The sequence below is a fragment of the Littorina saxatilis genome, linkage group LG14 (genome assembly GCF_037325665.1).
Source record: "Littorina saxatilis isolate snail1 linkage group LG14, US_GU_Lsax_2.0, whole genome shotgun sequence".
Lineage (NCBI taxonomy): Eukaryota > Metazoa > Mollusca > Gastropoda > Littorinimorpha > Littorinidae > Littorina > Littorina saxatilis.
The window spans coordinates 22,129,059-22,141,558 of record NC_090258.1 but is presented as its reverse complement, the minus strand read 5'-3'; the positions used below and the strand labels follow the sequence as shown (position 1 = coordinate 22,141,558).

Here is a 12,500-nt window from a genome sequence, read left to right as displayed (position 1 = left end):
TGTTCACCTGTAGCAAGCACATCATGCCAGTGATATTAGAGACTCGCTATTGCTCCTATGAGGGGAAGAAATGAAGAAAGAAAAATTAATTGGACAATTCCGGAAATTTCTAGAAGGTAAGGGAGATAACTCTTTTTTTGTATCCAAACAAAGGAGGTAAAGCTAATGATAATGGGATAGCGAGCGTCTTAAATTGCTACAGGGCTCCGCTTACTCCCGGGCGAAGCCGGGCTTAACTGCTAGTTATGAAATAATTACCCTTTTTGCTAAAAGTATAACTGGGGCTCTGTACACAGTAATATATGCAAGCGGGGTGGCTATTCGTTAGCAATTATTTTGAGAATGACACGTTTTCATTAGCACAGTGGGTTAACAGTTGGAGGTCCATTAAAAAGGGTGATAATAATGATTGTCGGGGTTTTAGATGATCATGATCTTATCGTGTGGATCTCGTTACGGGCAAACCACAAGAACCTAATTGCAATCAGTAATTCATTCAGTTACATATACAGTCGTCAGCTATAGTCAATGTATGCTACGGCTAATTGCAATGGAATTTTTTTCAAACGTATAAATACATAAGTGATCAGGTTTAAATGGTGAACAGTTCAATGTTTTTTTTAAATTTTTTTTATCGTGTTTTATTTTCAAACGTCGTGCAAAAAAAGTATGTCAGAATCGCACCATTTGATTTGAAAAATATCGGATTGTATTTTGTGGCATGCTCATAAATCCCTCAGGAGTCACAGGACAACTGACTTACCTTACATATTTGGTTGAAAAGTGACTCATTTTAACTACCTCTAGAAACGTTCCATTTCGAAAACGACAAACACAAAAAGCCATTTGTCAGATAACTTGGTTGCAAGTCGGAAAATGTTCAACTTGATTCCGATTCAACTGAAGACGCTCGCAAAACTTGTGAAAATCGGTCGGGCTGTGCACATTGAACATTTCTCGACGATAATTATTGTCTTGTCGATTTATATAGGCCTATGTATAATCCAAACTGTGGCTGTAAAAGTGTACGCCTTTGTGAACACCTCGCACTTACATTTCGCTAAACAATGTCATTGTGCACGGTTTGGAATCATGCATCAGGAATGTGATGTTCTTTAAACAGCTGCTGTAAGAAAACGTATGTTGATGCAGCGTGAATAATGTACGCATATGAATGTAATACCCCTGGTTTCACATGATTGTGTTCTTTGTCGTTATGCGGGGTACAAACAAATGCAGGATGGTACATGCATGTGCCTGTGCGTGATGTTAAAGGCATAGAAAGCTGATGAATATACACGCTAATTGCTTTACCCAGAGCTGGAGACAGACTAAATAAGTTCCCTGCAAAATATTGTGGTCTAGGAGCCCTTAAATGTTGAGATATTTGAATTTTTATTTTGATCTAGATGGTCCTATTTATAGATTTGGCAACACATGTAACCGTTGATGCAAGGGAGCTAACACCGCGGCTTTGTTGACATCCTCACTTTTTCAGAGGCTAGAACAAGCTGTAATGCATGTATTATGGACCGCGCATGGTGACATATCGTCATTATATGGTCTTATGGTGCGTTTGACATCGATTGTGGGCAAACTACACTTTGTAAACACGGGAGTGCGTTAGTATGCCTTTAAGTTGGTGAACTAGTTTGATTTGCAGAGTGTCGACCATACTGCACTGGTTTTATAGATAGTTAATTGTTCTTCCTGTTTAATTCATCGGCTCTCTTTTATTGCTCATTTGTCTTTCTGTCGCCTAGTTTATGAGGGTAGACTAACGAACCAACTAGACCTTTCTGCCCCTTGGAAACCCCTTCACCGACAATAATGAGTCTTTCTATATATATATATATATAGTTGTCTTAGCTTTTGTGCATAGAGTTTTTGAGGGAGATACACAATGCAGGCCTTGCTAATTGTTATTCTATGATGACGCAAACTACTCATGTCGACTTCATGGAAGAAAGTGTCCGCCCTCTTTGGACGATTTTTGCACACGAACGCACGCACGCACGCACGCACGCACGCACGCACACACACACACACACACACACACACACACACACGCACACACACACGCACACACACACACACACACACACACACACACGCAACGCAGGACGACAAGACTGAAGTTTACGTGATGTTGCAAAATGTGCTCAGTTTAAGCAGAGGTTTATGAATATTTAAACGAGACACCTGGTAAGGTCGGGCTAGCCAAGACGAACATGTCATCGTTTGGCTCCACCGAGACTGACAAAGAGTTTTATAGGTGTAAAGGTTGTGTGTATACGTAGGTGTGTGTATATTATATGTATGTGTGGGGGAGATTTGATGTGTGTGGTAAAAGTGTGCTAGATAATGTACTTGAGAGAGTGTTTGAGAGTAACAGTACTGTTAAGTCCGCCTGGTCAGTGAATTGTGTGTGTGTGTGATCAGTTGTTAAAGAATGTTCTTAGTTTTGCTAGCGTTTTGAAAACTTGCCCCCACCCACCCACCCACCCACCCACTTACAAACCACCTCTTGCACTCCTCTCTGTCTGTCTGTGTGTTCGTCTGTCTGTCTGTCTGTCTGTCTGTCTGTATGTCTGTATGTCTGCCTGTCTGTCTGTCTGTCTGTCTGTCTGTCTGTCTGGGAGTCTTTCTGTTTGTCTGTCTGTCTGTCTGTCTGTCTCTCTGTCTGTCTCTCTCTGTCTCTGTCTCTGTCTCTCTGTCTCTGTCTCTCTGTCTCTGTCTCTGTCTCTCTCTCTCTCTCTCTCTCTCTCTCTCTCTCTCTCTCTCTCTCTCTCTCTCTCTCTCTCTCTCTCTCTCTCGTCAGTTTGAACAATTTCTTACATAAAATACACACACATCTTGTTTTTGTTTGTTTGTTGTTGTGTTATGTATTACGTTATTTTGGACAGAACGAACGGTAACTGAGCAACATGCACCTCTGTTGCTACTGGCATGAGTGTACTTCGTTTGAAGTCATTCGTGTTTCCTGTTTAGTCCCCCCCCCCCCCCCCCCCCTTGTCTCTTTTACTAAACGGTACGCGTTGGCAACAACCCGTATCAAGTACTCGTCACAGCCTGCGATTTTCAGATTTCAGCTATCACCTATCTCACGCTAACGAAAAGCACCCTCCTATCCTTTTTTCTCACTCAGTCTTGCCTACCCCCCTCCCTCTCTCCAACACCTCCACGTGTACGCCATTTGAAGGAATCGATGACGATGGGAAGAATGTTTAAGACTTCTTCTTCTTCTGCGTTCATGGGCTGAAACTCCCGCGTACACTCGTGTTTTTTGCACGAGTGGAATTTTACGTGTATGACCGTTTTTTTACCCCGCCATTTAGGCAGCCATACGCCGTTTTCGGAGGAAGCATGCTGGGTATTTTCGTGTTTCTATAACCCACCGAACTCTGACATGGATTACAGGATCTTTTTCGTGCGCACTTGGTCTTGTGCTTGCGTGTACACACGGGGGTGTTCGGACACCGAGGAGAGTCTGCACACAAAGTTGACTCTGAGAAATAAATCTCTCGCCGAACGTGGGGACGAACTCACGCTGACAGCGGCTAACTGGATACAAATCCAGCGCGCTACCGACTGAGTTACATCCACGCCAATGTCAAAGACGATAAGCAGACATCACACTATAGTCCGGAATAACTGTTTCCAGATTATTTTCATCTACCCATTTACTCGAGCAGTATCAGTTGAGAGAGACTGACTGACTATTAGGGTTTAACGTCCTCTTAGACCAACTGGTCTATATTGGGACAGGTATTGGTAATACGCTGAAGATATGGTGTGATACTTTGATTCGAACAAGCCCGCAGTGGCTGTCTTCTTCGACACACCAGCATTGGGTTTGTCTCGTCAAAGTATCGAAATACGATCATGATAATCAGAGACGAGAGATGATACATGCGTGTCTTCGTGTTTTCCAAGCCCTGAGACTTTCGCTGTGAACGTGGGATCTTTTTCGTGCGCATGTGTGCACACGGGGGTGTTCGGACACCGAAGAGAGTCTGCACAAAGTTGACTCCGAGACATAAATCTCTCGCCGAACGTGGGGATCGAACCCACGATGATAGCGACCAACTGGCTACAAAGCCAGCGCGCTACCAACTGAGCTACGTCCCCGCCCTTGGGAGAGAGAGAGAGAGAGAGAGAGAGAGAGAGAGAGAGAGAGAGAGAGAGAGAGAGAGAGAGAGAGAGACTGAGAGAGAGAGAGACTGAGAGAGAGAGAGAAACTGAGAGAGAGAGAGAGAGAGAGACTGAGAGAGAGAGAGAGAGAGATGCAGACACACACACACACACACACACACACACACACACACACTCACACAACCCCCCCCCACACACACACACACACACATAATAGACAGTGAGGCACAAGCACTGTATGTACCGCTGTAGACAAACCAGGATTTTCAAAATTGCTCGCATGCAGAGAAAAGCGGCAGGTTGTTTCCATTAAATTGTCACCATCTCACTCGACCTCCTCCTGCGCGCCGAAGTAGCATTTCGGCCTCAAAAGAAAACACCAAAAACACCAACTGACAAGCGGCTGCGATTCCAGGTCTTCTGGGGGAAACAACAGTGAAGGTTGTTTTGAGACGCGGTATCAGATAAAGATAATAGATCGCGGTAGTTGCTGGCAAGACGGAATAAGGAAGCCTAGATGGAAGCGCGAAATTGCTAAATGCGATTAGCTTTCTTTTTTTTCCTTTTTTTTGTTGCTGTATGTCTGCGTTCTGAGAGTAGCGTCGTTTTAAAGTGGCATATCGTGAAAGAGAAAATGTAATACTTTGCCGGTGAAATACTGCCATTAGAAGAAAAAAAAGAAACAGTTTGTTGCTACTTTCAGGTTTGTTTGTCTGCTTGCTTGTTTGGTTTAGTTCGTGTGGATATGTTTGTGCTTTGCTTACATGTTCGCTTAATCTTGTGTATGTTGGCTTAATGTTTTGTTTCGTTGAGTAGGGAATAGTTTAAGTCCACAATTATTAGATGACAAAATGTTTAATAAGCTTGATGGTATAATGGAACATGTAACTGTATCACCACCAGAAACGATTTATGATAAGAAACTGCATTTTTGACTGAAACTGTTATACTCCAAGCATTTAGAGCAGACAAGTGCTTGACTTCCTGTTGACCACAAAAAGTGAGTTGGAATACTCCGTTACAAACCATGTGCACCTGAAAGGTTTTCTGTGAAGAACACACGAAAAAATGAATCAAAATGATATGAAATGACAAGAACTAATCGCATAATTCAAAAGCAAGAAAAACTAATCGAAAATTGTTAAGAAGAGAGGCAGAGTGTATCAATAAAATGATACGGATCACCTTGACCCGTAACTCCCCCCCCCCTCCTTCCCTGAATAAAAAAACACCCAAATGAATAAAAAGAAGAAAGGAAGCATTTTAAAAACAAATAATCGCTTCCCGTGGAAAGGTAGCGAATGGGAAGAAGATAGAAGAAACCAATGTCGACAGCAACGATACTAAGCCTTACGACGAACGCCTACTCAGAACGGCGAGAACAGAAATGTTCCACGGGCTAGTATTTGTCTTCTATAGATCTTCATCATGTTTAATCTGATGGCTGTTTGTTTCTTTCTTTTTGTGTGCATCATTTTTGTCAATAGTTTGATGTGTTGTGCTGTCACTAATATTTCTGTGTGTCTGTATTTGTATCTACGTGTGTCTGTGCTTCTCGAGTGAAAGCGACCTGTACAACTAAACCTTCTCAAAGCTGAGGGTTTGGCTTTGCCCATGGACACGGGATGGTGCACGAAAGCCAGTCGCCATGCACTTAGGGGCTGTATCTGCAAGCTGTCAGGAGAGATTATTTGTCAGTTGGGCCAAATCATCGGAGGGTGTGGATAACCTTTCCCTGTGTGTGTGGTGCAAACGCCGTGATGAGCTGGGCTGTGTCAGTGGCGGGGTGTATACACACTATATATCCCCCTCTCGTCGTGAACGAGCGGGAAATGATGTATCGTGGGAGCGGGGTGTATCAAGTTATATTGTACTGACTCCCTTTTGGTCAAAATGAAATGTGCTCAATACAGATGCTATATATTCAAGCAAAGGTATATCATAAGAACGGAAACAAACTTTAAAATAAAACTGCGAGAAGGATACAAGTAAGAGCGGTTATATGGAGTGTATATAAACAATGTGTTAGTATACTCCTCTCATCGTGAGGGAGCGGGAATGACGCATCATAAGAGCGGGGTGTACATTAGTCATGATGCTATGTGTTTGATATATACTAGCGGAAAAAAGTTAAGGACGGTTCACACACGCAATCACAGCAAAAGAACGAATGAACATATCGTACGGAAATTTGGAACACGTTTACTTCAGTCAATGTGCAACGCAACTGCAAAATTTGGGTTTATTTCATCGAGCCGATTCGGTTATTCATGTCCACAAACAGCAGAGGGGTCACAAATAAACATAACAAGTCTTTCATGAGGTCAATAATGGGTGTGTCCGCCACGTTTGCGCTCAAGTTCACCACACCTTGACCGCATAGAGTTCATAAGCTTCGTGAAAAAGGCCTGTGGAATGGCCTGCCACTCCTGTTGGAGCATCTGCAGCAGCTGCTGCAGGTTTCTGGGAGGCTGGTGGTTGGCCCTCACCTGCCTGTCCAGTTCGTCCCATACATGCTCTATGGGGTTCATGTCTGGCGAACAGGCAGGGAAATCCATCCTGACGACCCCGGTTTGCTGGATGTAGTCGTTGACAAGCCTGGCCCTGTGAGGAGTAGCATTGTCATCCTGAAACACGGCGTTTGGGCCAATCTGCTGCAGGGTCGGCAAGACAATAGGGGCGAGAATTTCGTCCCTGTAGCGTTGACCAGTGAGATTCCCGACCTCATGGTACAGGGGGGTGCGTTGATGAAAGCTGAAGCCCCCCCAAACCATGACAGAGCCCCCGCCGAAGGCCACCCTCTATTGCACTGTGTCGTCTTCATAACGCTCGCCCTCACGCCTCCAGACCTTGCGCCGGCCGTCAGAATGGTACAGGTTGAACCTGGACTCGTCACTGAATAGGACCTGAGCCCAGTCCCGGCGCGTCCATCTCAAGTGGCGGCGACTCCAGGCCAGACGAGCCCGGCGATGAGCCTGTGTCAGCAGGGGACGCACAGCAGGACGACGACTCCGCAGCCGGGCGTCATGCAGGCGGTTGCCGATGGTCCTCTCACTAACGTTGATGTTGTGGCCTCCCGTAACTGCCCTCTGATGACCTTGCAGGTGGTGGCCCGGTGCTGCAGCGCCTGCCGTTGGATGAAACGATCTTCCCTAGGAGTAGTCTTTTAGGGGCGACCCGACCTGGGCCTCTCCTCGACATTGTTTGTCGTCTGGAACCGTTGATTCAGCCTTAAAATGACTGAATGCGATACCCCAAGTTGCCTGGCTACTTCGCACTTGGATACGCCGTCGTGGAGCCAAGCAATTGCTCTTCCTCGGTTGAATGTTGTCAGCTTCCGTCTGGCAGGCATGGTGAGGAGATGGCAGCTCGCAGAAAATCGGCGGCTTATAAAGCCGAGTTCGTGATCACAATTCACACTCGAAGGATTGTCCTTGCATGTGCACAACAATTTTGCCATGTTACCTGCCTTATTCTACCCGTGCGCACGCCAAACAACAGCCTACTTTTTGGCGATTTTGCTATTTTAGTCACGTGCTGCAGCTCTGCGCCCGGGAGTCCCGTGCAGTTTTCCTGCTAACACAGCATAACCTACCCATTGGTGTGTAGCATGCGACAGCCATTTGATTTTGCTGACGAAAGAACAGGGTGTTTTAAACAAATGAAAGTCAGCGGGGAAATCAGTGGCCCGTCCCTAACTTTTTTCCGCTAGTATAGAAATATGTAGTACACAACTATTATACATTGGATCTGTGAAGTAGGCGTAAGTATGCGCTTGGTGTGTGTATACCGCTCTCATCATCAGACGGAGTGAGACAGGTTATAATTAAGTGAATGTTATATGGGAGCGGGGTGTTTCTCAAGTCATATTCAAGCATCTTTGGTCACACTTGTTCATACTGATATCCGTTTGAATCCTTATTTGGCCATGCTAATATGCGCACGGTTGGAATAGGTAAATTATCAAAATACCGTTAAGAAAAAAATCAACCTTCGAATTAAACGTGATATGAAATTGTTTTCTTACATATTAAATATGCCATGATTAATGAAGGAACTGTACAATGCTTGATGCTATGTTCTAAAGACGAGAAAACATGTTCGCGGAAATAACATTCACGGTATAGACAATGTCTTACTTTAGGTCATTGTAACAAGCCATACGTTATACTGCATCTTTCTTGCAAATGCTCTATAGTTCACTCGACCCCGACATACAAGTAGCTGTCGAACTCACAGAATGAAACTGAACGCAATGCAACGCAGCAAGACCGTAGGCGTATACTCGTAGCATCGTCAGTCCACTGCTCACGGCAAAGGCAGTGAAATTGACAAGAAGAGCGGGGTAGTAGTTGCGCTGAGAATGATAGCACGCTTTTCTGTACCTCTCTTCGTTTTAACTTTATGAGCGTGTTTTTAATCCAAACATATCATATCTATATGTTTTTGGAATCAGGAACCGACAAGGAATAAGATGAAAGTGTTTTTAAATTGATTTCGAAAATTTAATTTTGATAATAATTTTTATATATTTTATTTCCAGAGCTTGTTTTTAATCCAAATATAACATATTTATATGTTTTTGGAATCAGCAAATAATGGAGAATAAGATGAACGTAAATTTGGATAGTTTTATAAAAGATTTTTTTTTTTACAATTTTCAGATTTTTAATGACCAAAGTCATTAATTAAATTTTAAGCCACCAAGCTGAAATGCAATACTGAAGTCCTGGCTTCGTCGAACATTACTTGACCAAAATTGCAACCAATTTAGTTAAAAAATTAGGGCGTGACAGTGCCGTCTCAATTTTCACGAAAAGCCGGATATGACGTCATCAAAGACATTTATCAAAAAAATTAAAAAAACGTCTGGGGATATCATACCCAGGAACTCTCATGTCAAATTTCATAAAGATCGGTCCAGTAGTTTGGTCTGAATCGCTCTACACGCACGTACGCGCACACACACACACATACACACACACACACATACACCACGACCCTCGTCTCGATTCCCCCCTCTATGTTAAAACATTTAGTCATAACTTGACTAAATGTAATCAATACTACACATACCTCATCTTAAATTCGACACCACTTTTTTTTGACACTGAAGCAGCATCAAACATTTTCACACACAAACATGCACACACTCCCCGACGCCGGAGTGGTATATGTGCGAACAAATATTCACCCCTCAACTGGGTTCTCGCGCCCAGAGCCTTCACAATCTATATAGCCCGCACAATAATTACTTGTGTGGGTTATGGAGAGATCACGCCGAGGTCATAAAAGCTGCATGGAAGTGCTCTTAGACAAATTAGGAATACATTTATGGCGAATCGCCGCAGAGACCCGCGCATAAAACACGGAGATGAATGCACTGAAGCTGGCGGAAAGCCGTAAAATGCAACTTGCAGTGTCATACCGAGTTTGCTTGAGAAGAAGATTTAGTCTTGTGTAGTGTATCGGGTGCATGTGGGTGATGGTGTTGTTGGTTTTTGTGGTGGGGGTGGGGGTTTAGGTGAGTTTAAAGCAGGGCTGGAGAGAGAGAGAGAGAGAGAGAGAGAGAGAGAGAGAGAGAGAGAGAGAGAGAGAGAGAGAGAGAGAGAGAGAGAGAGAGAGAGAGAGAGAGAGAGGTACAGTTCAGTGAATGAGCTTAATTGATCGTATAATGTGATGCAATAATCTACTTTATCCACATACCATGTATTTCATCTCTGCCGTTCTAGCTGCTTCCTGACGAGTGACTTGTGGATGGTTGAGGGTCGGGTGTATTTGCGTGTTTTTTGTTTTACTTTGTTCGTTTGTTTTTTTGTTTGTTATTTGAATGGGTGTTTTGCTTGCAAACGAGGAGCCCATACCATGGGAAGAGCTTGGACGTGTCTTGAGTGTATACATGTCGAAATGTATAGATCTCCGCTCTTCGTAAGTGGGAGTGGACTCCGATACTTATTAAACAACTCTTACCTTTTCTGCTTTCAGCGGAGCCAGCCAAGCGAGCGAGGACGGCGTATACGTCAGCACAACTTGTGGAGTTGGAGAAAGAGTTTCACTTCAACCGCTACCTCTGTCGTCCGCGTCGCATCGAGATGGCTGCCATGCTCAACCTTAGTGAGAGACAGATCAAAATATGGTTCCAAGTGAGTGTTTTTATAATGTTATTTCATGACGTTTTTTTTTTTTGGTTTTTTCTGTGACAAATCCACGAAACAACTTTGTACACTAATCGCATAATTCAAAACCAAATCAACAATCGAACATTGTAAAGTCGAAAAGCAGAGCGTATCAATAAAATGATACCGCTTTGACCTTGAACTACCCTCTGTCTCTCTCTCTCTCTCTCTCTCTCTCTCTCTCTCTCTCTCTCTCTCTCTCTCTCTCTCTCTCTCTCTCTCTCTCTCTCTCTCTCTCTCTCACACACTCTCTCTCTCTCTCTCTCTCTCTTTTGTTCTCTCATGCTCTCTAACTCTCTCTCTGTGTTTGCTCCAGCTGCCTCTCGATAGCCACAGTACTGTCCATCTCATCTATTTTTGCACTATATTATTTTGTTAATAAATTCATAAATCCCCTTAACATAAACAAGTTCCAAAAGATGACACGCTTTTTCCATTAGCAATTGTTTGTTTGTTTGTTTGTTTTTGAGTGTTTTTTTTTTTTTTTTTTTATAATGTTAACGCCTGTTTGAATTAGCGTGCCAACACGATTGTGACAATTCAACCCTAACATCCTAAAACCACAAACAATAACATTGTTTCTCTTTTTTTTTCTCTCCAGAATCGACGAATGAAGTTCAAGAAAGAACAACGCGCCAAGAACACGGCCGACAAGCAAGGAGGGGGAGGCGGAATCGGAGGACCCCCCAGACCCAAGTCAGAAGGTAGCAGCTACTCTGGCAGCGACACGGAGAACTCCTCCTCCTGTCCTTTGGGCAGTGATCGCAGTCCAGGGGGTCCCATGGACTGTGCCCTGGGGAAGGGAGAGGGAATGGGGGTCCCGGACTCTTTCCTCCACCAGCCCCCACCCCCGCCTCACCATCTACAGCAAACGCATCTGCAGCACTCTTTAGCGGAGCAGTTGGAGCAAGCGGGGGGAGGGGGAGGGGGAGGAGGTCTGGGGATGCAGCGGAACCCCCTAGGTTCGATGGGTTTAGGCCTTGGACCGGATATGAGCCCCGGTCACCATAGAGACAGCCCTGGAAGCGGAAACGGTTTGAAAGGAAACGGAAGTGGAGGGATGGTCAACAACAATAACAACAACAACATGGAATCGCCTCAAGGACATCACAATGACCTCTCGCCCATGTCTGGCGGGGGCGGAGGAGGTGGAGGGGGTGGTGGTGGAGGAGGGGGACACGGTTTGTCTCCCTTTGCTCAGAACGGACATGGCGGGTACGGTGCCCCTCTCCCTCATCCCCCTCCGAGCCACCGGGGACACCCTGGTTACCCACCATGCACCTCGCAGAGCAACATGCTGGTCACTGGAAGTATGTACTCGGACATCAACCCCCTCGATCACCACACGGCTCATGTGCAGTCACATGTCATGACGTCACATCCGGCCATGAACGGGCCAATGAACTGCTCTATGTCAACGGGAGGCTACTCTCAAGGGTATGAATATATCCCCAAGTTGACGCATTTGTAGGACTGGCTGCATTGCATTTTGTTTGCGGATGTTAGACATATTGACTTATTGAAGTGTGACGTTGAATTACAAAGCTGATTGCTCTGTGAACGACGGTACTTTTTCTCTGGGGTTCAAAAATATCAGAATGCACTTTTAGAGTTCGTGAAACGCAGTGAAAATGATACTATCAGTGGACTGAACAGTTACAGCTCTATCTTTGGTCTTAGCATTTACACCACGGGCAGAACAACTACAAACAACACAATCACGGTACTGACGGTTGAGAGTCCCACGTGCATGGACCTGTTGTCACAGATTATCTAATAATATGCTGTGGTTCAACAACGGGTAGAGACACTTTCCTCAGTGTGTCTGTGTGGACTTCATTTTTTTTAAAATGTTGAACTGGCTAACTTGTTTTGTTTTGGGGGAAGAATGGAAGTTTTTATTTTAATATATTGTCTGTATTAATTAATTGATACTCTATCGCGTGCATTCTTACGCCGGAAGAGCCAGAGAGCATTCGTGAATGTAGATCACTGAGCTATTTCCCACTTCTTTTTCTTCGTCTTATCTACGAATCGTTTCAGTGCGAAGCGAGAGATTTGTGAGAAACGTACAGATGGAACGTGTGTATCTTGATCTCTCTACAGCTAAAACTGCAAACTACAAAGCAAAGGTTTACTCAGTGTGTATTTGTCTTTTGACGTAAACAG

At 44.4% G+C, this 12,500-nt stretch overlaps 1 protein-coding gene across 1 annotated transcript in view; it reads left to right on the top strand.

Moving 5' to 3' along the window:
* The window catches only part of LOC138947361 (homeobox protein HOX3-like), a 35,523-nt gene that overhangs the window by 20,121 nt on the left and 2,902 nt on the right, over positions 1-12,500 (top strand). Inside the window, exons 2-3 of the mRNA XM_070318815.1 lie at positions 10,141-10,298; positions 10,933-12,500. The exon at positions 10,933-12,500 is cut by the window's right edge and continues 2,902 nt beyond it. Of these exons, the coding sequence (XP_070174916.1) occupies positions 10,141-10,298; positions 10,933-11,802 (1,028 nt within the window). The 3' untranslated portion in view covers positions 11,803-12,500. The remainder of the gene's footprint in view (positions 1-10,140; positions 10,299-10,932) is intronic.